This window comes from Electrona antarctica (genome assembly GCF_951216825.1).
Source record: "Electrona antarctica genome assembly, chromosome: 10".
Taxonomy (NCBI): Eukaryota; Metazoa; Chordata; class Actinopteri; order Myctophiformes; family Myctophidae; genus Electrona; species Electrona antarctica.
Genome location: NC_136791.1, coordinates 41,499,362 through 41,522,922, shown reverse-complemented (window position 1 = coordinate 41,522,922; position 23,561 = coordinate 41,499,362). Strand labels below are relative to the sequence as shown.

At 46.6% G+C, this 23,561-nt stretch overlaps 1 protein-coding gene across 1 annotated transcript in view; it reads right to left on the bottom strand.

The window, feature by feature from the left end:
* arhgap22a (Rho GTPase activating protein 22a) overlaps nucleotides 1-12,279 on the bottom strand; it is a gene marked incomplete at both ends in the record, with an annotated part of 38,911 nt that extends 26,632 nt beyond the window's left edge. Inside the window, 2 exons of the mRNA XM_079511934.1 lie at nucleotides 715-911; nucleotides 12,246-12,279. Of these exons, the coding sequence (XP_079368060.1) occupies nucleotides 715-911; nucleotides 12,246-12,279 (231 nt within the window). The remainder of the gene's footprint in view (nucleotides 1-714; nucleotides 912-12,245) is intronic.
* Nucleotides 12,280-23,561: the final 11,282 nt, after the last annotated feature.

The following is a 23,561-nucleotide window of genomic DNA, read 5'->3' as shown; positions in this document are numbered from 1 at the left end:
TACATACAAGTTTCAGACATTCAGTATATATTTTGTACCTGCCCTTTGGTCTCAGGGTTAGGGTATTAGTACAGTACACATGTTGTACCTGTGCCTTGGTCTCGCCCTGGTCCTTACAGAAGTACAGAGCCTCAGGTTAGAGTTAGTATAACATGTTGTACCTGTGCCTTGGTCTCATCCTGGTCCTTACAGAAGTACAGGGCCTCAGGTTAGAGTTAGTATAACAGTACACATGTTGTACCTGTGCCTTGGTCTCATCCTGGTCCTTACAGAAGTACAGAGCCTCAGGTTAGAGTTAGTAGAACAGTACACATGTTGTACCTGTGCCTTGGTCTCACCCTGGTCCTTACAGAAGTACAGAGCCTCAGGTTAGAGTTAGTATAACATGTTGTACCTGTGCCATGGTCTCATCCTGGTCCTTACAGAAGTACAGAGCCTCAGGTTAGAGTTAGTAGAACAGTACACATGTTGTACCTGTGCCTTGGTCTCACCCTGGTCCTTACAGAAGTACAGAGCCTCAGGTTAGAGTTAGTAGAACAGTACACATGTTGTACCTGTGCCTTGGTCTCGTCCTGGTCCTTGTAGAAGTACAGAGCCTCAGGTTAGAGTTAGTATAACAGTACACATGTTGTACCTGTGCCTTGGTCTCGTCCTGGTCCTTGTAGAAGTACAGAGCCTCAGGTTAGAGTTAGTACAACAGTACACATGTTGTACCTGTGCCTTGGTCTCGTCCTGGTCCTTGTAGAAGTACAGAGCCTCAGGGCGCAGCACGAACCAGCGCAGCTGCCAGTTCTTCATGATGCTCCGCTGCCTCTTCAGCCAGCCGGACTTCAGTGCCCTCTCCTGGTCAAGAGGAGAACAGGGCCTGGAGACCCGAGACAGCTCTCCCAGCACCATGCTCTTGGAACGGGCTGTGTGGACAGTCAGTGGACACACGTGGACAGAGAGAGAGAGAGAGAGAGAGAGAGAGAGAGAGAGAGAGAGAGAGAGAGAGAGAGAGAGAGAGAGAGAGAGAGAGATATTAGCCACCAGAAGGGGCAAGGTGTTGCTGCGCTGCTGTCAAGACTCAAGGCCCATGTTTCTTGCTGATACATTAACCCAGTCTGGACATTATGTTATACTTTAGCTATTGAAAAATAGCAGATCTACAAGCTCATACGAGCTTGTAGATTTTTGAAAAATCGTAAAAATGTGGCACAAATCTTTGAATATATATTCTTTCAGAGCGAACGTTTTTTTTATTTCGACATCAGGCCCACTGCTTGGTTATGAACATCTTATCATCACAGCTCACTGATGCCACGAAAGGACAGCAGTTATAGTACAGGCACAGAGAAATGTAATGAAATGAAATGATTACTATAATTACCCAGGGTATCTGGGCTAAGCTCAAGAACTTGTTTCCAGCCAGGCCCTGCTCATAGAACATTTCATCGTAGTGGTTCAATGCCTTGTTCAAGGGCACTTCAGCGGTGGTAATTTTAACGTGTCGGACCGCTGATTCGAACTGGCGACCTTCCGGTATCAAGACCGCTCCGCAATCCGTTCGGCCACCGCTGCCACTATAAGAGGAGTATTTTAAAATACAAAAGTTGTTGTCCGTTCTGTAAGGGTCTATTTGGATTTGGTGGCTCCCACAAGGATAGTGACACTAATATTAGTAGTTAACCCAAATAATGACTTATTGTCTCCACCAGGCCGAAGGCTGGTGGAGACAATAGTTTTGCACTCAGTTTTGCACTCAGTCCGTGTGCGAGTCCGTGTGCGACTGTGCGTCCGTCCATCCGTCCGTCTGTTACCAGCTAATCTCCGGCACCGTTAACCCGGTCGATGCCAAATTTTGCACACACACTCACTGGATGCCAACGATGAACCTCTGCCCCAAATTTTCCAGAACGGCCTGTTATAGCGCCACCAGGAGGCCGACTTTTGAATTCTTTTTTTTTTTATATTACACCTCCAGATTTTGTCCAAAAATCGTTACACACTCAGTGATGTAAATAGGGTGCGTTTTGCGTCCCAAAACGCACTTTATAGTTATGGGACGCAATAAACCATCAGCCTCTGCATCCTGTGGACGCAACTTTATCCTGGCTGCAGCTGCACTGAAGACTATGGCACTCTCTCGGTCACACACTGTTCTACGTGGAAGTCTAGCACTCTTTCGGTCACACACTGTCATACGTGGAAGTCTAGCACTCTTTCGGTCACACACAGGCTGCAACATCGGGTCTCATCACAACCCAATGCGCGACCCGTGAAGTCGGGGGGGGAAATAATAAAAGAGAGAAAAGAAAAAGACGGAGTGACAAATCGTTAGCAACAAGCTATGCTAACAGACTAGTGGTGGTGGTGTTGGCTATTAGCTTGTTGCTGCTGCTGATTCAACGCACTGATTGAACTTCACTTCATGTCCGCCTGTAACGTGAACGAATCCTGACACCAGCGCTGCAAAAACAGACAGATCTACAAGCTCTCAACGCGCTGCAAACGGCGCTGCAGAGATTAGCCTCGGTCCCAGGCTCACTTAACTGCGAAAAAGAAGATGTGCAGAGATGGGCGCATCTGCGGGTTCTCAACGCGTTTGTTTTTGCAGCGCTGGTGTCAGGGTTCGTTCACGTTGATCTACAGCTCTCAACACGTTGTAAACGGCGCTGCAGAGACAGGCGCATCTGCAGTAGCCTGGCTAATAAGCCAGACTAATATCACACAACACTGTCGCGGTATATCAGTCTGGGCTGGCTCCACTTGGATTTCATTTCCCGGGGAACATTTTCTCTTTGACGCAATTGGTCAGAGCTACTGTCAGTCAAAAGTCTCAAGCATTGAACGTCACTGTACCAAAGCCCGCCTATATTGCATACCGTGTCCCGATTGGTCCGACCTGTTCTCTGCTGTAGGAAAGAGGCGTGCTACTGAGCCTCGCCAGACCGTAATCCGCTGGTAGGCAACTTTTTTTTGCCAACGGCTGATTCGGTCTGGTTTATTAACCAGGCTACATCTGCAGGTTCTCAACGCGCGAGCTTGTGAATCTGTCTTTTTTGCAGCTGCCATTCTTCCCCGTAGACAGGGACTCAAGTGACTTCTAAGTTCCACTTTTCCAAATAAATTATTTTACATCCACAATGGCAAACCTATTTGCATTTTGGCTAAGTACAATAATTGCAACTGCAACTTTTGGTTGGTTGTTAAATCCACTGTTGCCCACTATTAGTATTTCTTACTGAGTTGCGCTTGCTAATACTACTAGCCTACATAAAAAGATATACTGTATAGGCCTATTTGATATTTTTGAGTGGTGTAAACCACTCCTACAACTGGCTTTTGTGTGCAGAAAAAAATGAGCATGGTTGCTATGTTCAAAATAATTTCTGACGTAATTAAATCACACCCGGGTGAACTGGATGACCGTAGCAACCATGCTAATTTTTTCTGCACAAAAAAAGCCAGTTGTGAAATCACATCCGGGTGTGATTTCATTACGTCAGACCACAGCTGATCATGCTATATAAAACCTTACACCACTCAGTTCACACGGGTGTGATTTTTATATATATATTTTATAAAAAAAAAAATAATATTATTTTTGAGTGGTGCAACCACTCCCTTACGGAGCTATGTGTGTGTCTGGGTATGAGCACAAAAATAGCATGGTTGTTTTTCACCATCTGTGCGCAACCTAACGCACACACAAACACACACGCACGTATTAACTGTATATATGATGCTTTTGGGGGGTGCCAATACATTACAGTGACAGTACAGTAGAGGGACCGCCACACGGTAACTCTGTCATTTCTCAACCGTTTCGGACGCGGCACGGCACGCCGGAACCGGCCCGGCCCCCTGGAACCCCCCCCCCCCCCCCCCCCGCGAACCCCCTCACGGAGTTGCACCACTCACTTCACACAGGTGTGATTTTTTTTGGGACTCATAAGAATTTTTTGGGACTCATTTGAATGACCACCTGTGCATCCCGGGACCCATTACATTGAAAACCTATTTACATCACTGCACACTATCTCTATAGTCATGTGTTCAAGACAGATCTGTCCGATATTTCATATTCCATCCTGATTGGCTAACATTGGCTTTCAAAGTTAACAGGATTGGCCCGTTTTGAACAAAAATAATCAAATCATGAACACAGCGTGCAATTTACGTGAAATCTTTCACAGACGTTCCTACTAGGCTGAGGAATATATCCCACCATTTTCACATTGGCCTGTTATAGAGTCACCAACAGGTGGATTTTTGCTAAACCCATTTTTGGAACAAAATGCCTCAAATCATCCAATTGCCATCCAAGGCGTAAGAATAAAAGGCACCCTTTTCACATTGGCTTATTATAGCGCCACCAGGAGGCCACAACCTGACCTGCCCTGGTGGAGACCTGTTATCTAGTTTTCTATCAATTACACAACCCTTGACAATTATAAGAACTGTTCTTCGTCTCTGGTCCCCAGGACCCCACTATGAGAACCAATGCATTAGAGAGAGAGAGAGAGAGAGAGAGAGAGAGAGAGAGAGAGAGAGCGAGAGAGACAGAGACAGAGACAGAGACAGAGGCAGATACAGAGACAGAGAGGGAGATATAATTATAGAGAGTTATTTTTAGGATTTTTCTCTCTTTGTTCTGCTCAGTGTCCATAATCATTATTCATAGGATTGTCTCTAGGGCAGGGCCGACATCCTCGAGGTGCCGAACATCCTCGACCAGTCCATCCAGAGAGCTAGATCTCCTCTAATAACCCTCCGGGTTCGTCTATCATTCTAGTGGCTTGAAGAAATCCTACTTTATCTCGGGAGGATCGATACACCTATTTCATTACACTCTATCATGCGACTCGGATATCGCTGAGCGAGGAAGGGGAGGAGGAGGAAGTGGTGGTGGTGGGCCGCGATTTGTTTTGCCCGCTGCACTGCATTGCTCTACACACACACACACACACACACGCACACGCACACGCACACGCACACACACACACACACACACACACATGCACACACACACGCACACACACGACGTGTGCTCCGCATCAGCTGGCCCTTTTCTCACCAGAACATAACGGACTGATTAAACACATTGATTATGTATTACGGCACTGTATGGCAGGGGGAAGAGTTCGGAGGAAGCAAGCAGAGCGACAGCGCAACAATCCCTTGGGGGAGGGTGCAAGGGGGGGGGAGCGAGAGAGAGAGAGAGAAATCAATGGCTTCTTTTTCTCTGTTAATTGCATCTCTCTTTCTGCTGAGGACAGCAGCGGTGTGGGGAATGTATCTCTGTCTATAACTTAGAGCTCCGTCGTATGACGGTGTCCGTCACAGTGCGCCGAAATCGGCACCCGATCCAACAACGCGACGACAAAGCTCGATTTTGAGGCGCGACCTCGTCGTAGGAGGTAGCGGTACTGATTACCGTAGCCGTCGGGGAAGAAACCTCTTATCTCCATATTTTACCTTTTTTTTTTTTTTTTAAATGAATGTCCCTATACGGCGTTACACAAAAGCATCAAAAGTAGCAGATCTGCAAGCTCGAGGTTTCCACCTGATAGAGATGATAAAAAAGGGGGGCTTAAGAGCCTGGCCTGCATGGGTTCCATCTGGCCTTCTGTTTCTCTCTCTATCTCTCTCAGCCCTCCTCCTACTCCTCCTCCTGCCTGAGATGATGCCCATTATATTCCTCCTCCTCTTCCTCCTCCTCTTGGGCGTCCCTCATTTGCAGAGTCATGATTGCCAGGAAGGAGGAGGAGGAGAACACACGTGTCATTAACCCATTCAGGCCTGACGTCGAAATTAAAAAAAAAAACGTTTTCTAAATCATGACAATTTTCGGAAAGATTTGAGGCACATTTTAACGATTTTTCAAAAATAGCAGACCTACAAGTTCATAGCGTGCCACTCGGTGGCGCGCTATGAGCTTGTAGATCTGCTATTTTTCAATAGCTAAATTATAACATAATGTTTAAAACACCAAAAGGGGTTCCCGCCCCAAAATGGGTTAATGGTTAATGTGGTTAAACGCTAACGTGACATGGATGCGTTCCAGGTCTCAATGGATTAACACAACTGTCTGTCTGTCTGTCTGTCTGTCTGTCTGTCTGTCTGTCGGCCGAGAGGCCGCTAGATTCCTGCATCTATGAACAGAGAGAACTATGGCCCCGGCTACAATACAGTGGTTCTCGAAGTGGGGTAACGGGGGGCCCCCAGGGGTCATTGAGGAAGTTAATACTGTATATAGCATCAAAATCAGTTTTTCGCAACATTATAATATTATTTATAATATTGTATTATACCTTTTGACTATTTGAAAACAGACGATCTACCATCTCACACCGGGTCATACCGTGACCTCGTTGTGAACTTGTAGATCTGCTATTTTTTTGCTATTTGAATCCTGAAAAGTAACAGTTTTGGACATGATGAGGTTTCCACCCGACAGATAAGAGACGACATGACACATTTGACATAACATAACATAACATAACATAACACGTTGTAGGCTATAACAGATCAACCAGGTGAAGCAAAAACATACGCAGTTAGAAATGTTAGGCTTTTGGCCCAGCAAGACCTCTGCCCTGTCACACCTTTTCCGATCTCATCTATGATGTATAAAGGCCAGAGGATATTACCAAAAAGGCATGAATATTTCAGCGTTATTCACAGTGGCACAGCAACGTAACTTCTATGCCTAATGATCAGATTTTTTATAGTAGGGCTATGGGGCTAGATCTAACAAAAAAAAATCTACAAAATATTTTGGACCAATTATCTCAATATTGTACAGTGGATATATTTGTATTCTCCTTGCTCTTCCTCAAACTCTATCCTTCCTCCCTTTCCTGAAAACACGTTTACACACAAAAAAAAGAAGAATTTCACCCAACTCTTACACCGGCAAAGCTGTGATGTGACAATAAAATTAATTCTGTAGATTGTGAGGGATTTCAATATTTATACAATGAGATCTTTGATAACTAATAACTATAGGCAAATGATAGAAAAGCTAGTATAGTCAGTTCAGCCTTTGAGGCCAGGAAAAGACAACACATCTCATATCACTACATTATATCAATATAATGTGTCCAGTAGTTTATAGGGATTTTCTTCATTGCTAGATTCCTCTGACACGTGGGATTTCCAATCCTAATGCACTACACTACAACAGGGGTTCTCAACGTTTTTGTCCGGGGACCCCCGGAAATGCTTTGGCAATGTCTCGGGACCCCCGCCCCGCCCCCTCCCGACCCCCAATATAAATTGACTGCTACAATAACCTTAAACCATTTTGGGCGGGAACCCCTTTTGGTGTTTTAAGCATTGTTATAATTTAGCTATTGAAAAATAGCAGATCTACAAGCTCATAGCGCGCCACCGAGTGGCGCGCTACGAGCTTGTAGGTCTGCTATTTTTTTTAAATCGTGAAAATATATATTTTTTCTTTTTTGAAAATAATTTGGGGACCCCCCAAACTAATTTGGCGACCCCCCGAGGGGTCGCGACCCACGGGTTGAGAACCCCTGCACTACAACATCAAATGCATGATGATTCAGTGACAAGACCTGCTGTCACTGAAGCTACTGAACCCCCCCCCCCCCACGAAGCCGTGAAGGTCGCCTTGAACCCTTGCGCCAGCGGCAAGACAATCTTGCCTTAGGTTCGGCTCCAGGCCAGTTGTCTTCCGGGTCTGGAGGAGGTTCGGTCTCGGGCCATGGCCTGCCGCACCCAATGGAGGCCTGCTTGAGCAGTTCGATGAGGTCCCACCCCTCTTTTCTGTCACAGGGAGGAAGCCCCGCCTCCAGGGCGAGTCGTGGCATGTCGGGGTCTGGGAAGTCGTCCCCGGCGGCCATGTTGTCGTCTACGTCATCATATCCGACCTGGTCCAGGACCCTGAACTCACCAGAAGCCTCCTGGTAGGAGGGCAGGTCGTCGTCGAGGGGCTGGTCATGGTCCATGACGTCGGCCCAGTCGACGTCTGGGTCGAGGGGAGGAAGATGTCACGGTCCGGGCTGGGTCTATAGGATCCGGCATCCTCCCGGTGGTCGTTAGGGCTGTAGGCCAGGTCCTTCCGGGAGAAGGAGAGGAGGCTGCCAGCATTGTAGCTCCGTTCTGCTCTGAAGGAGGAGAAGGAGAAGGAGGCGGCTGGCTGGCGGTGGTGGCGCCTCCTGGTGGTGGCGCCTCCTGGTGGTGGGACTCCAGTCCGGCCCTGGGAGCCTTCCTGGTTGGGGGGGAGGTCCCATGATCCTCGTCATGTCGCTGTCGGGACGCGAGGTCTAGCGCCTGCCTAAACAGCGTATCTAAAATCAATGCTCCCAGCTGGTGGGGGGAGGGGGGGCCATGGTTCAGGGGCTGATCTAGAAAGACGGTCCCTGAGATCGAAATTATCAAGGCGAGCTCTATCTTCATAGGCTTTGACTCTGGCCAGTCTTCAACCCTTCTCTCTGTCTGTTATCTTGGAGCAGGTGGGGCACCAGTCTGGCTTCTCAAAGGCATCTCTGATGTGTGGAAGACCAAGACAAAATATGCTCTGTGCATTTGTGACCGTCGGGGAGAGGAGGTAAATACAGCCGCGGCTGAAGCATGTCTTTGGCTCCGCGGGGCAGGGGTCGAAATCACCGTCATCACCGCCGGTGTCCATGGTGCGCGATAGAGCTCTTCTTTCCAGCGGGAAAAGCTAGTGGTCGGTGCCGTTCGGCTGGAGAGCAAGCTAGCGTTTGTAACCTGGCTAGTGGCTACGGTGGTTGCTTGTTGTTGTTGTAGGGGTGGGGACGCTAAAATCAACGGCTGAAGACTAGCTAAAAACACCGGTAGCAAGCGAATTAGCGTTGCAGCCTGCTGCAGTGGTTGTTATGATGGTTGTTGTAGCCGGGCCGCGGTGGTTAATAAGATAGTTGTTGTAGCGGTAGTGCCACTAAATCAACGCCTAACGGCTGAAGACAAGCTAATTACCTATAGCTTGGTTAGTTAGCTGTAAAACTGTGTAGCTAGCGAGGCTGTAGCTAGTTAACGCGACGCCGGGTTGGCCGACGGCTAATAGCGGGACGGGTAGCGTGTAGCTAAAAGGCTGCTGGTGTCTAGCTAGTTAGCACGATGCCGGTAGGCCGAAGGCTAATAGCGGGGCAGATAGCGTAGACGATGGGGAAAAAGGTCCCTGACGGCTACTCTTAAGCAGCGGGCTCGCTAAAGGAGGGAATCTGAAAGCTAGTACCACTAGGGAGGCTAAGCTAGCAGGGCGAGCAGCAACCCTGAACATGGCAGCTAACAGCAGGGCCAAGCGAAGCAGTCAGCTAGCTAAGGGCTAAGGTGCAAAGCTAGTGAAGAAAAGGACTAAAACAACAAGCCACGTGACTGCTCACTTGTGTTTTATCATCTGTTGAAAGGACTTACTGCTGGAGAAAAACCTTCTGCAACGTCCGTGAGTGGGAAAAGCACCTCGCAGGGGCTGCGAATTCCCAGGTACAAGTATACAACTCGTCCGTTCTTAGGGAAAGCTTTTTCAACAGCCGGTGGTGAATTTCTTTGACAGAGTGATCTGCGGCAGAAAGGTAGAGGAATGACGCTCACGGGCCCAACCTCCAGTTTTATACCGAGTGGGTGGGGTTGGGGATGTCACCGTGAGCGACACTTTCACGATCCAATGAAATTGTTCGTGAGTGCATGCAGAGTTACTGTGAATTTGCGCCACGAAGTGGCGGGACCCCAAATGACTCTCTTCGAGAGAGGAACTTAATGCAACTACATTGGATCGATCCGTCAGTTCGTTTTCCCCCATTTCTTGAAAAGTGACATACAAGGTCGACACGACATGAAAGCATGTCACTATACTGTGCGTCCACGCTTTGTACGATGCAGGCCTCGCGTCAAATCCGTCAAATCCAGCTGTTATTTGCTTTGAGTGATGGTATATGAAAGGGTCAGAGCACATGAGCAGAGTCTGGAATCTAATCAAGGAGAGAACACCATTATCGCAGACTGAGACATGGCCGAGGGAACACTGCCGCTCTCCCACCGCGAGGAGGGAAAGAGGAAGTGCTTTTCTCCTTCTGAACACATCAGCGCTGTCGGGACAGAAACCTCTTTTCTCCATATTGTACATTTTTGTGTTATTTCTTTATTCAGAAACCCTACTTTGACCGTGTCACACAAAAGCATCGCGCCACATTTCAAGCTTGTCGATCTGCCAAATTTGTGAATTTGAATCCTGGTAAGTAACAATTTTGGACATATGAGGTTTCCACGATATACTCAGAGCATACAGCCACTTGAACCCTAGCATCCTTATTGCGGGGGGGGGGGGGGGGGGGGGGGGCAACGAACAGGCGTAAAGAAATAAATAACAGATCGACAAGCTCAAAACTCGCCGTGCTTTGAGCTTCGGCTATTTTCGCCGAAGCGATTCAGCACTGACGGAAATACTAAGGGGACCTACTCTAGAACCCTGTGGGACCCCTGTCAACTGAGGGTTTAAGTGGACCGGCGAGGAGATGAATAGAATAATCGATGATCCTGCTCACGTACACAGTATACGATATACCTCCATAATACAGCCATATAGACAGCTGCTACCCGCATGCATGCAATGCACGCACACATGCAGACCCAGACTCAGATACACGTGTATATACTGCTTAGACACACACTGAGTACATGTAGTACACTCCATGTACCCACGACCGAAAAACAGCTAACTTCATGTACCCACGACCGAAAAACAGCTAGAAGACTCAACCCCAAGGTGTATCTCTTCCAGACACAGGGACCCACCCCAGCATCATCAGCCTCACAGAATAGCTCACACACTTTCCTCCCGAGAGGCACCGAATGATACAACTCACCAAGCTCAGGCTAACAGCAGCAGCCACCTACTACTACTACCACTACAGATTGCGCAGGCAAACAGAATGTTTAGTTATTGCATCGTAGTAATCTCCCGGCCCCCCCGAGCTTAGCTTATCCTGTGTGGTTTGCAACTTCCATACATATTTGTTGGCCACGCCAGAGGGCATGATGTGAGAAACGTGTTAGCCTGCACGCTCCACCGACTTTGCCGGCTATTAGAGGACTTTGGCTCTGCATTAAAGAGGGGGTGGAGGGTTGGAGGGGTGCTATGTTTGACACACAGCTGTCGTGATTTACAGGAGTCACTATCCTCACTGAGCCCCCCCAGACATACCTCACACTGTACAGCAGCCACCCTCTCCTAGAGGCAACTCTCCAATACTGTCACCGCACAAGCCCACAACCCCAGCCTGATGTTGGGGTGAAAACCAGCAGCAAATAGTAGGAAAGGGGAGTTGGCTGCTGCGCTGTAGCTGTGAGAGGACTACTTCTACCGTTTCCCTGCGTATAAACGTGTCAAGTTGCAAACCCCCATTGTTAAGAAGACTATACCGTGAGGCTAATCCGTCCTGCAGCTGTGTGGTCGGTCTCAGCCCCGCAAAGCAGTAGTGTCCTCACCGGACCGGACCGGCCGGGGGGGGATTTACCACTTGAACCCCGACATCTATCGGCACTAGCCAAAAATAGCAGATCGCCAAAAACATTAAGCTCACGGACACGTTGTGAGCTTGTAGATCGGCTGTTTTTGGCGAAGACCTTTTGGTGTAGACTGAAAAAAGCGGTCCACGTACAAAGCCAACTCGGGTCCAGTTTACTGAGTCTAGTAGTATAGGGTTTAAGAGGGTTACATTGCCCAGAGCTTGAAGACTGTATTAGTGAGGGTCATAAGATATGACATCACCCCTCCAGTACAGTAATCCACGTCTCACTACTGGACTCTGGGGACAGTGACATCTTAGCCGTTGCCAATAAAAACCTCTTTCCACATCACCTGTCATCATGGTGGGGGACCAAAAAAAACAAACAAGATTGACATGCACGCCGGCAAAGCTGACCAGAGCCATATAGGACAGCAGAGTGCCGGCCCGGGAATGATGACACTGGTGGCCACCTTTCTGCTGTGATTAGATATGATCATGTCACCTGCAACAAGCTATAATGCTATTACACTGTGACAGAGAAGAGGAGACAAGACAAGAGCAGGGCGGGCAGTGCTGGTGTAGAGATATAGGTCTGCAGAGAGACAAGAGAGAGAGAGAGAGAGAGAGAGAGAGAGAGAGACTGCAGAGAACAGAAAGAATAGAAGGCGAAAGAGGAGAGGCTGGGAGAGAGAGAGAGAGAGAGAGAGAGAGAGAGAGAGAGAGAGAGAGAGAGAGAGAGAGAGAGAGACGTTGCTCGCTTACCCCGGCGTGCCTGTTTTATCTTGGGACTCAGCATGGTTACAGTTGCTGTGCTGCTCCCCCTCACAGAGACATGACTGCATCCCTCCGCTCATACACACACAATTCTGTAGCTCACACACACACACACACCCACGACACACACACACACACACTTGCGCACGCACAAACACACTCACACACTCACGCTGCCGGTGACGACAGCCTCGCCCAGATGCACCTCATGGTCTTCTTAGCATCTCTCTCTCTCTCTCTCCTCTCTCTTCCGGGCTTGTGGTTGCGCTCACACTCTGACTGTCTGCTGTCATGCATGCTCTGTCGTATCACTCTCACCGTCTCACTCTCTCTCTCCTTCCAGTCTACTACACTCCCTTTTCTTTCTTTCCTTCTGTCTTTCTATCCCTCTCCCTCTCTCTCTCTCTTGGTGTCCCACTGGCCCAGTGCGCTCTTCATCTCATATACCTAGAGCCCTGCCCACTCTCTCTCTCTCTTTCTCTCTCTCTCTCTCTCTGCTGTACTCTGACTACACTCTCAGTATCAATTTGTCACCGTCTATAAATATGTCCGGCTGTGTGCCCTCTGTGTTGTCACCCATCATGAGCCCCATCATGAGCCCGCCCCCCACTGGTCAAGCCCTCCCGTTATTATCGTGGCTTTGATTAGGGAGCGGCGGCGTCGACCTAAATGATACCGTCCCATAAGTGTGGTCAAAGTCATTGCATAGGACAATGTCATGACCAATGTTAAAGCTAGAGCTAAAGCCGTCTCTCTCACAGGAGAGAGAGGGGTACTGGCATCAATTGTCCGACCTACAATGAAGAAGAATCACACCCAGTGCGAGGTGTGAGCAGTGCCTTTGATGAGTTTATTTCACTGAGCTATGTATGAACTATAGAGCAGGGGTCTTCAATAGGCGGACCGCGGTCGACGACCGGACCGCCTCTCTGTGGACCCTGGGCAAATACAAATAAAAACCCCTTTTTTTTTAACTTGAGGCTAAAGTTTTTTTTTAACTTTAGCCTCAACACAATACCTCTCATTTGCTGTGATTTTTTGGAGGGGAATATTTGTGAAACATTTTATTTCCATACTCTGCACCCCAGTATTGGTTGGTTGGGAGGGGATCCGATTTGTATAAGCTTGCCTTGGTGTGACTGTACTAAACAGGCATGGAGCCCTGCTCTCCGCTGGCCGCTGCGTGGCCTGCGCCGCGCTCATGGGACCGGACCTTAGTCTTTTTCAAAAATGATTAGTGGACCTTCAGCATTTCTAGTTGAAGACCCCTGCTATAGAGGAACAATATTAACTAGACAGATGCAACCCTGTGTAATTGCGAGTGTGGTGGTTGCCCTATCTCTATAGGAATAGAGTTGAGTTGGGTATGTCACTGTATACTGTCCAATCAGATGGGGGCAAAGCGTACAGACGCCTTGGGAAGAGTTCCGAATCGCTGGCCAATCGGAGGGGAGAATAGAGTTATTGCTCGATTTAAATGTTTTTAAACTATTTACGCGTTTTCAACGATTTAAGGGCTGGAGTGCAATAACACTAGAGAATGTGCTCCTCGGAGGACAGATCTCCGCCAGGCCAGGTAGGGTATTGTGGGCCAGTAATGTTCGTAATTATAGAAACTTTAGATGACTTTAGCCAATCAGGATGGAATATGAAAAATCGGAGTAGGAGTAGTACGGTAATATAAACAAATGTGTTTTGTAACAATCGGCCTGCTGGTGGCACTATAATAGGCCACTGAGAAAAGGGTGGCATTTCGTCCTCGGCCTATAGTGGGAATGTGAGTGCAAAGTTTCATGCTGATTGGACGCTGCGTTCATGATTTGAGGCATTTTGTTCAAAACGAGTCACTCCTGCAAACTTTAACCCAATTTGGGGGTGGGAACCCCTTTTGGTGTTAGCATTATGTTATGCTTTAGCTATTGAAAAATAGCAGATCTACAAGCTCATAGCGCGCCACCGAGTGGCGCGCTATGAGCTTGTAGGTCTGCTATTTTTGAAAAATCGAAGAACGAAGATAAAAACATAGGCCCTCATTTATCAATCGAGTGGAAATTCTGCCCCAAATTCGAGTGTAGGATTCGTAGTACACCCACGTCGGGTCGGCATTTACAAAGTGATCGCAGACAGCTGTTCCTTCCTAATTTCAGTCCTAGCAGTGATAAATGTGACGGCTGAAATCAATCTGGCACGCCCTATAAAATCTAGCCGCGCCCTCGGTTTTGCGACATGAACAACTGCAATACGACCTGGAAACCATGGTTACAGGGGAAAAAAAGTTTCTGCTGCCCCCTCCCATACACACACACACACACACACACACACACACACACACAGACGCACGCACGCACACGCAACTTGTTGTATCTTAAATAAATAAACCTGCATGAATTAAATAAAGCTGTAGGACTACCCTGTCTGTTTCTCCTCTCGCTTCGCTTCCCTTGCTGCCCGCTTCACCCCCCCGCACGCACGCACGCACATATCGCAATTTGCAAGCAACTGTCACTGTGTGTTGTTAGTTGTATATTAAATTATTAAAGTCTTTTTAATTTAATATACAACAAGATATATTAGTGAACGAAAACCTGAACCTGTGAACCATGAATTAAATAACAAATAGGCACACACACGCTGCTGTTTTGCATAGGTGCTCCTCCTGTCCTGTCTGTCTGTCTCTCTATCACTGTGGTCCGTCCGTGACACCGTGACCAATATGCACCGCACGTTCGAGAGTCTTTAGATTGCCTCGCAGTCGCTAGTCGCTGCAGTGGGGGGGCTGTCAACTGTCAATATATGAATGTGCAGCCAAAACCGTATAGCCTCATGTGGCTGGCACTGGTGGTGGTGGTGGGCTGGCTGGGTAGTTTACCTATCTCCGATGCGGTTCCCACTTGCGCTGGCACGGTACATTTGGCATTCGAGCGACGCGTCGGGTTTATTAAACGAGGAGGAGATTGCACATACCAAACTCCAGAAAGACATCGGCCTGCTGTAGATTAGGCTACAGTAACAGTAGGCTACCCACGCTGGGACTCTCCGCAGCTGCACCACTGCACTATAGTACTCTCCAACGTCCCGTCATGGAAATATTTCAGCACAAATATTTCAGCCCAAATCCTCGCATGTATGAGCTCATGCAAAACACTGTTTAAATGGCTTAGCATACCTTGCAACATTGTTTTTAATTGCGCGATTTTAATTGCTTGCTTGTAAAGTTGGAAATCTCCTACTAATTTCATATGACACAAAGACACATCGTTGATGTATTCTTTTACTTTATTTTTATTTTTTTACATTTAGCCCATACCTATACAGTTTTATATAAACAGCCTACATATGTTTAGATGCCTGTGACAGCCTCTCAGCTGGTCAAACAATGCTGCTCCGCTGTTCTACGACAGAAAAACAGGTGAGGACAAAGCGTACGACAGCTCCCGACCAGACGTGGTTCTTGTCTTGGCTCAAGTTCAAAATCAGACGTTGGCGCAAATCGTAAATGCCGAAAATTGCGGTAATTTCGGCGTACACCCATATTTTGGCGTACGCACGGTTGATAAATGAGGGCCATAGCTTTTTCAGAAAACTGTCAGGATGTAGAAGACATTTTTATCTGATCTCAGGTCAAAATGCCAATCTTAGCCTAGCCTCGGTACCCAGGCTTTCATTTTCGTCGGCGCAAAAAATGAAAGCCTGGAGGAACGCCATTGGCCGCTCTGGTCTAGAAGTGGGAGTGAACCCTTCCGGGTGGGCGTCGCTCCAAATGATGTGACGTAGCGCTGCACTGGGGGGGAGAGAGGAGGGGCCGGGGGTGACTGACAGATCGGTGAGATCCAAATCTCTGCCGCGACCCGCCCCTCTAGACCAGAAACCTAACACATTAGCTCAGGCTAATCTTAGCCAATCAGGACGGAATATGAAAAATCACACCCGTGTGAAGTGATGCAGCGCTCTTATCATCATACATCATCTCATTCCGGCCAATCACAATTTGCGTCCTCACCTTCAGTCTTCAATGTTTGTGTTAGGACAATGTTTGTGTTTACACACACCCTCAAAGCTGGACATAGGAGGGGCTATAGCGGCCCTCAAAAACCAGACAGATCGAAGATACAGTCTCCTGCTATGCTATAGCGTGCGTGGGCTTGCATGTGTCTACAGTGCATGTGCGCACGCGCTTTGCCTTCCTAACGGGTCCATTTGGTTCCATTTGTACACTCTCAGAGTTAAATTAACATTGATTTTACAATATAAATTGGGGGTCCCAGAGATAGAAATGCCATTAAATGGGGGTCTGTAGACTAACATACATGTCAAACTGAGGGTCCTTGAAATTAAACGGGTTGAGAATCACTACTAGAACCATAAAGATCTTCTCTTATGGGGGTCCTTGGCATATATTTTCAAATGGGGGTTCGTGGGCTAATAAATGTCAATTTTGGGGTCCTTGACATGAAAGTTTGGGAACCACTGCTGTAGTGTGCATGCCAGGTGGCTAAGTGGTGGTGCCAGATAGACCAGGCATGCATGCGTAGTAGAACCACGTCTGTACTACTTCATATCACATGTCTGTTTGTTTACATTCTCCAATGCAGCTGCTCGCTAAATTTGTATTCCTAGGATAACCCTAACCGCACGCAAAGCCACGTAGTCGGAGTAATGTGATGTCGGAGTTAGGGTCAGTCCCCATATCACCTACAGTAGGGCTCTGCACCAATGTAACAAACACAAGAGTTAGGGTCAGTACCCATATCACCTACAGTAGGGCTCTGCACCAATGTAACAAACACAAGAGTTAGGGTCAGTCCCCATATCACCTACAGTAGGGCTCTGCACCAATGTAACAAACACAAGAGTTAGGGTCAGTCCCCATATCACCTACAGTAGGGCTCTGCACCAATGTAACAAACATAAGCGACGTGAGCCGTGATGTCACACATTTTGCGGATTCATCGTTTTTGCCAGTTCACACCAAGACGCCAGGCAGAGCGTTTGTCATAGACTTCCACTCTGGAAGGGGTTTTCACCTCGTTTACGATAACACTGTTGCCGTCAAAGGCACGTCTGACATGTCATTTTGCCGTTTCCTCTAGAGACCGTTGCCGTATAAAGGTGGCCAAAGACAATAGAGACTGCGCATCCGGTGTGCCGTCTGCTTCAAATAACTTTATCAACACCGTCAACCAACCATGTGCTACTGTACCTAATCTGAGTTCCCAGAAGTTCTCGCATAAGAACGGGAGAGGCGAGGAGGACCTACTGTATACACGACACCAGGGGGTCCTTCTTCTCAATGGAAGAGTAGGAAGACCCCATCAAACCACCGCAGATGTACCCTATACCCCGCCATACTGATCGCTTACAAAAAAAACAAAAACACACACACAAAACCCGTATTCATTAAAACAATTGCTGGATTGCAGACTTTCTGAATTTGACACTAAACATTTTATGGAAAGCAGGTTTCATTGTAATTGTTGGCACCTGTGCGCCACTGCAGAAACCCATAGAAGCATCTGGAAGTTGAAAGCCCCCCATATATTTATGGTGGACTTCAGTCCCGTTTTGGCAGAGACTATGGAAACTGTTCTGCAAACCCTATAACCCATAGTGTCCTGCGTTGTCTGATCTCATCCAGTCCTTCTCAGCGGTTATCATTTCAAGGAACCCTAGCCTGGTTAATAAACCAGACCGAATCAGCCGTTGGCAAAAAATAATTGCCTACCAGCGGATTACGGTCTGGCGAGGCTCAGTAGCACGCCTCTTTCCTACAACCGAGAACAGGTCGGACCAATCGGGACACGGTATGCAATATGGGCGGGCTTTGGTACAGTGACGTTCAATGCTTGAGACCTTTGACTGACAGTATCTCTGACCAATTGCGTCAAAGAGAAAATGTTTGAACCCGCCCCCCGGGAAATGAAATCCAAGTGGAGCCAGCCCAGACTAATATACCGCGACAGTGTTGTGTGATATTAGTCTGGTTTATTAGCCAGGCTAAAGGAACCCTACGTTGATCTGCATGAGGCCACGGACCCCCTCCATCCCCCCCCGATCTACACCATAGAATCCTCAGTGTTCATTTAACTATGAGAGTGTTACAGATGAAACCAGATGGGTTCCAGGGGGTCCCCAGCTAAATGTGTTAATATACAGTGGTATTATTAGTAGCATCACAATCATTTAAACCCCTTTATCTATATTTTATACTTTGGCTATTCAAAAATAGCCGTACTGTAGTTACCGTAGTTATTTATTCATTTTATCTCGAAAATGTTTTGAAATTGAATAATGTTGCATCTTTACAAATATTCTCTCCCTGGTGCAAAACATTTTCAGATGGGGGTCCGTGGCCAAATTCTGTACGTATACATTCAGATGTCTTGTGAAAAGGTTTGACAACCTCTGCCACACGAAAATAAATGCCTGGGTACAGAGGCTATTAAATGGGTTAAGTCAAAATAAATCTGAGTAATTCTTCCACCACTGCGTTCAACACACAAGTTATTGAGTAGTCATACTTACTATACTGTAGATGATAGATAATACAATGGACTAAACCATGAAGTGATATGGGCCGCATGTACACAGTGAGGTCCTGAGCATCAATTTATCCATTTGTAACAAATGTCAGTTTGGTTGCATTTGTATAACACTCAGAGTTGAATGAACACTGCAGAATGTACGACGTATCCTATTCATTATTGTCTCTATTATACTTGTCATGCCATAGTTATAACAGCATGAATGAGAATCTTTCCACAATCCTAAGGGTTTGGTTACAGGTAAGATTACAAGCAGCAAAGAAGTGTGACGTGTCAAATCACCGAAGTTCTCTGCAAATAAACTCAAACCGATAATCAAGCCTTACCCGACAGCCGGTCACTGGTCGAACGAGCCAAAGGCAAGTCCATGGCTGTGTGTGCTGTCCATCTGTGTGTTATGGCTCGTTCTAGAGGCATCACACACACACACACACACACACACACACACACACACACACACACACACACACACACACACACACACACACACACACACACATATATAACGGGCAACACTGAAAGCCCAGTTCTGCAGCTAATTGATAATTGATAAGACAGTCAAATGATGACATTCACGTCCTCTTAAAGAAAGGGGACCAGTATAGCTGCCACGGCGGTCACAGCAGTGACAGTCAGCCTGAGGAATGCTGCTAATATGTCGTCTCTGTCGGGGTGGAAACCTCTTGTGTCTCGATCATGTGTCCAAAACTGTTACTTTTCAGGGTTCAAATTCAAAAGCAGCGAAAGTAGATGATTGACAAGCTAAAAAAAAAAAAACACGTGGCAGATCTGCTACTTTCGATGCTTTCGTGTGACGCTGCAGTGTGATCAAGTAGGGCTGGTTATTTACGAGAAAAAAACCCACAAAAAGGTTATGAATATGGAGATGAGAGGTTTCTGCTCCGACAGAGACGATGTGCTGGTAAATAGACGGAGGAAGCTGTGTCAGGAAGAAGCCACAGTCATGCGAGGATTACTTGCCGTGTTGTTATCAGATGGCCAGACCAGATGACTCCCGAGTCCTCCTGGGCCCTTCTCCGGGTGTGTGCCGCCGATGGAATACACACATCGTCCTCCCCGACACCTGCCGGAACAGGTTTTGAAGTACGGTGATTAGAAATAGTGGGATTATAATGCTGTTAGCTGTGCGTGCAAAATGCCTTCTTGCTCTCGGCTTCTGTGTATCCGGTCTTCGAGGAAGTGAGCCGGCCTTGACAGAGAAGTGAAATCTGCTGAGCTGATGTTATTACCCTGCCCTCGCTCATAAGCAACGTTTACTGAAATGAGAGATTTATCTAGTGTACTGTATACAAAAATCACAGGGAAGTGAAATCACAGGCTGTGAATCTGGTGACAAAACCATACAAACCATTTTGACCTGAGATCAGATTCTAAAAATGTCTCCTACATCCTGACAGTTTTCTGAAAAAGCTATGTTTCTGTCAGTCGTTCTACGATTTAAAAAAAATAGCAGACCTACAAGCTCATAGCACGCCACTCGGTGGCGCGCTATGAGCTTGTAGATCTGCTATTTTTCAATAGCTGAAGCATAACATAATGCTAACACCAAAAGGGGTTCCCGCCCAAAATGGGTTTTAAAAAACACTTTCAACCTGGTGTCCCTATTTTTTGGCTTGTCATTATAGGCAACACATGTCAGGAGAACAGTTCAATAGAATTAAAAACACGAGAGCTTGACAATATGCTATTTTCTCTATTCATTATACAACAACAAGTCTCGTAGGTGATTTTTCTAGGTGAGGGGCCCAGATAGATGCCGTGCAACGACCTGTGTCAAATCTGCTAGTTTCGTTAGATCAATAAATGGTGTTGACCGATATTTGTAACACCAACATGTGAATTGCAGAACACAATGCATCATAAACCATGAAAACAGCACATGAAACAAACCAAACATATTCTGGAAACCTAAAGAATCTCTCACCACCGAGAGAATAATGTGATGAATGAATGAATGCATGAATTAATTAATTTAATGAATGAATGAATGAATTTAATGAATGAATGAATGAATGAATTAATGAATGAATGAATTAACTACTGTATGCCTCATGCCACAGATGGTCCATCCCATATAAAATTCTATTGAGAATTAGTTATTTCTTTACAGATTTGATTTAGAATAGACTATTATGTCAATTGAGAAATCAATAAACATACCGGTATGTCTTCTTGAATACACAGACCGGTAAGCAGCCATTTTAAAAAGCCATGCCTTTGTTTCAAGGAGTCTCTCTCTCACAGGCCTGCATGCCGACCCTTTTAACCTGAACCGGCCTGCTTTTACCGTCGACATAACCACTCTCCAGTCAGCAGTGCAGATGGCAGACAGTGAAATATAACACAAGTGGCATAATGAACCAGCCCCACACACACACACACACACACACACACTAGTCCAGAACATACCTACCTCAGAAGGGTGCGGAGAACGTCATCCATAATCTAGACATATGGCCCCACGGGACACATAGGAAATGAGCGTGTATAATTGGAAGGCGCACAAGTAAAATGCTCAGTGTTAATTGAACACCGGGAGTGTGCAAATGGAACCAAATGGACCCGTACTGGGAAGTTAAATGATACTGTGCATGAGTGGACCTGGACCAGTAGAGGAAGTGGCAGGGCAATGACACAGCTGGTCACAGAGGCAATGTCATTATGCTGTTGGCAATGCCAGATCCAATGCACTGTGGTACCTTGCCACAGTTGCCACTTTTACCTACAGTGACATCACACCCTAGTAGTAGGTGCAAATATTAGGGGAAGAGAATCGACACCACTTGAGTGTGTTGGAGGCGAAAAACAAAAGGTGCTTCTTCTGTACATTTGGCTCCTTTCTGTGGCGTAGGAGCTTAAAATATATATATAAATTATTATTCTTTTTCATTTTTGAGATGCCTAGTCCATACACTATGGTACTATGGCACTAGGACAGAACAATATATGACGGTATACCAGAGTGGGGTCCGAAGGATCACAATACGTTTAACCACTTTAATCCTATTTTATACTTCAGCTATTCAAAAATAGCAGATCCAATATAGGGATAGGCCGATCAATTATGGGGGTCATTGACAACTTTATAGAATAGATGCTAGGCTGCTTCCTTTTTATAGTTAGGCGCCACATAGACCTTATATGGGTCTGTAACTCAGAGTGTATAAATAGAACCAAGTGCACAGGTCGTACAATTCGGATTCATTCACACACTCTTTTACAGTGTAGATTGGAACCCCAGAGATGAATGGAAGGGAAAAAGAGTTGAGAATAACTGGTCCACAGAGCAGAATAAGTGCATTAGCTTAATGTTAGCTACTTACCACCATCTGTGGTCTTCCATGATACTCGTAATTAGTTGTTCTGAATTCAGTTGATTCTCTGATGACGAGACATCGTCACGCAGACAGAGGACTTCAAGTTGTTCAGCCGAAGCGTCATCTGTAGAAAAGATAACTGTTCAGCCGAAGCGTCATCTGTAGAAAAGATATCAGAAAATGAACAACATGCAGCTTCAGTGATAAGCAGTCGATCAGCCTGAACTCATCCATCGCCAAGGACTTATTTAACTTCTTTTTCATGATGTCCTGGAGCGCCAAGGACGTGTTTTCGTGTTTTATAACATGGTAAAAAAAAAAAAAAGGTCAGGGCCTTTTGGCGCCCCCTAGTGGCGATGGATGAGTTAAGGTCTTGGTACTCAAGATGAGTTATTGCGTGGATTCTCTCTCTTCTCTGCTCAGGCTCAACAGAAACCATTGCCTAACAACGCTGCTTAATTTGCACTGATGTCGGGAATCTCCAAAATAATTTGCCATACCATATTTATGTCCAGACATAATGTGTAATTCGCAGACAACTTATAACGCAGAGAGCGTACACAATGAAACCAAATGGACCCATACCATGGTTTCATTTACACACGCTCAGATTATAAATTAACACAGGGGATTTTACAGTACAGAATGGGATCGCAGAGATAAAAATAGCCTCAAATAAGATAAATTGAAAACGCTTCGGAATAACTGGCCATCTGTGGTTAACCAGGTGTTGACTCCCTGCATTGATGACAGGGCCCGGTCGGCCTAGTGGTCCGGGCACCTAGGCTGCTAATGACAGCGTGTCGCGGGTTCGACCCCCGATCCCGACGACCTTTATGCTGCGTGTCACTCCCCCTTTCTCCCCCCCCCCATTTCCCGTCAGCTTACTGTAAGTGTAAACTATCAAATAAGGGCAGAAAAAGCCCCAAACATATCTAAAAAAAACTCCTGCAATGACTGGATGTCTCTGGTGGGCACGATGGGAGCTGTCCGCTCTGTGTTTGGTAATGGTTCAGACAGAGGCCATTATCTTACAGAGCGTCATCTATAGAAAATATATGTCAATAAATACATTCATGAACAGCAGCAGCTTGCCGAATGATGCCGCGGTTCCAAGTCTAATGATGGCAGCATTCATACTGTACCTTTACTTTACTTGCAAAGTAAACAGGCAATAGGCAATCAAACGGACATGCTTCAGGCTCAATGCCTTTGTGAGGATAATCAAGCATTTTACTTTTCAAGAAAAAACAAATGTACCTGAAGGATACAACACGAGTGTATCATCATCATTATCTTTCACTACAGAAGACCTACTGTATATCACAGTAACGTCCACAGGGTGGAGCTGTAGGCTACTAGCACAAGACACCATGTATAACAGACTTCAGGCTGAGGTGAAAGAGGGCACTGATGCTCAGATA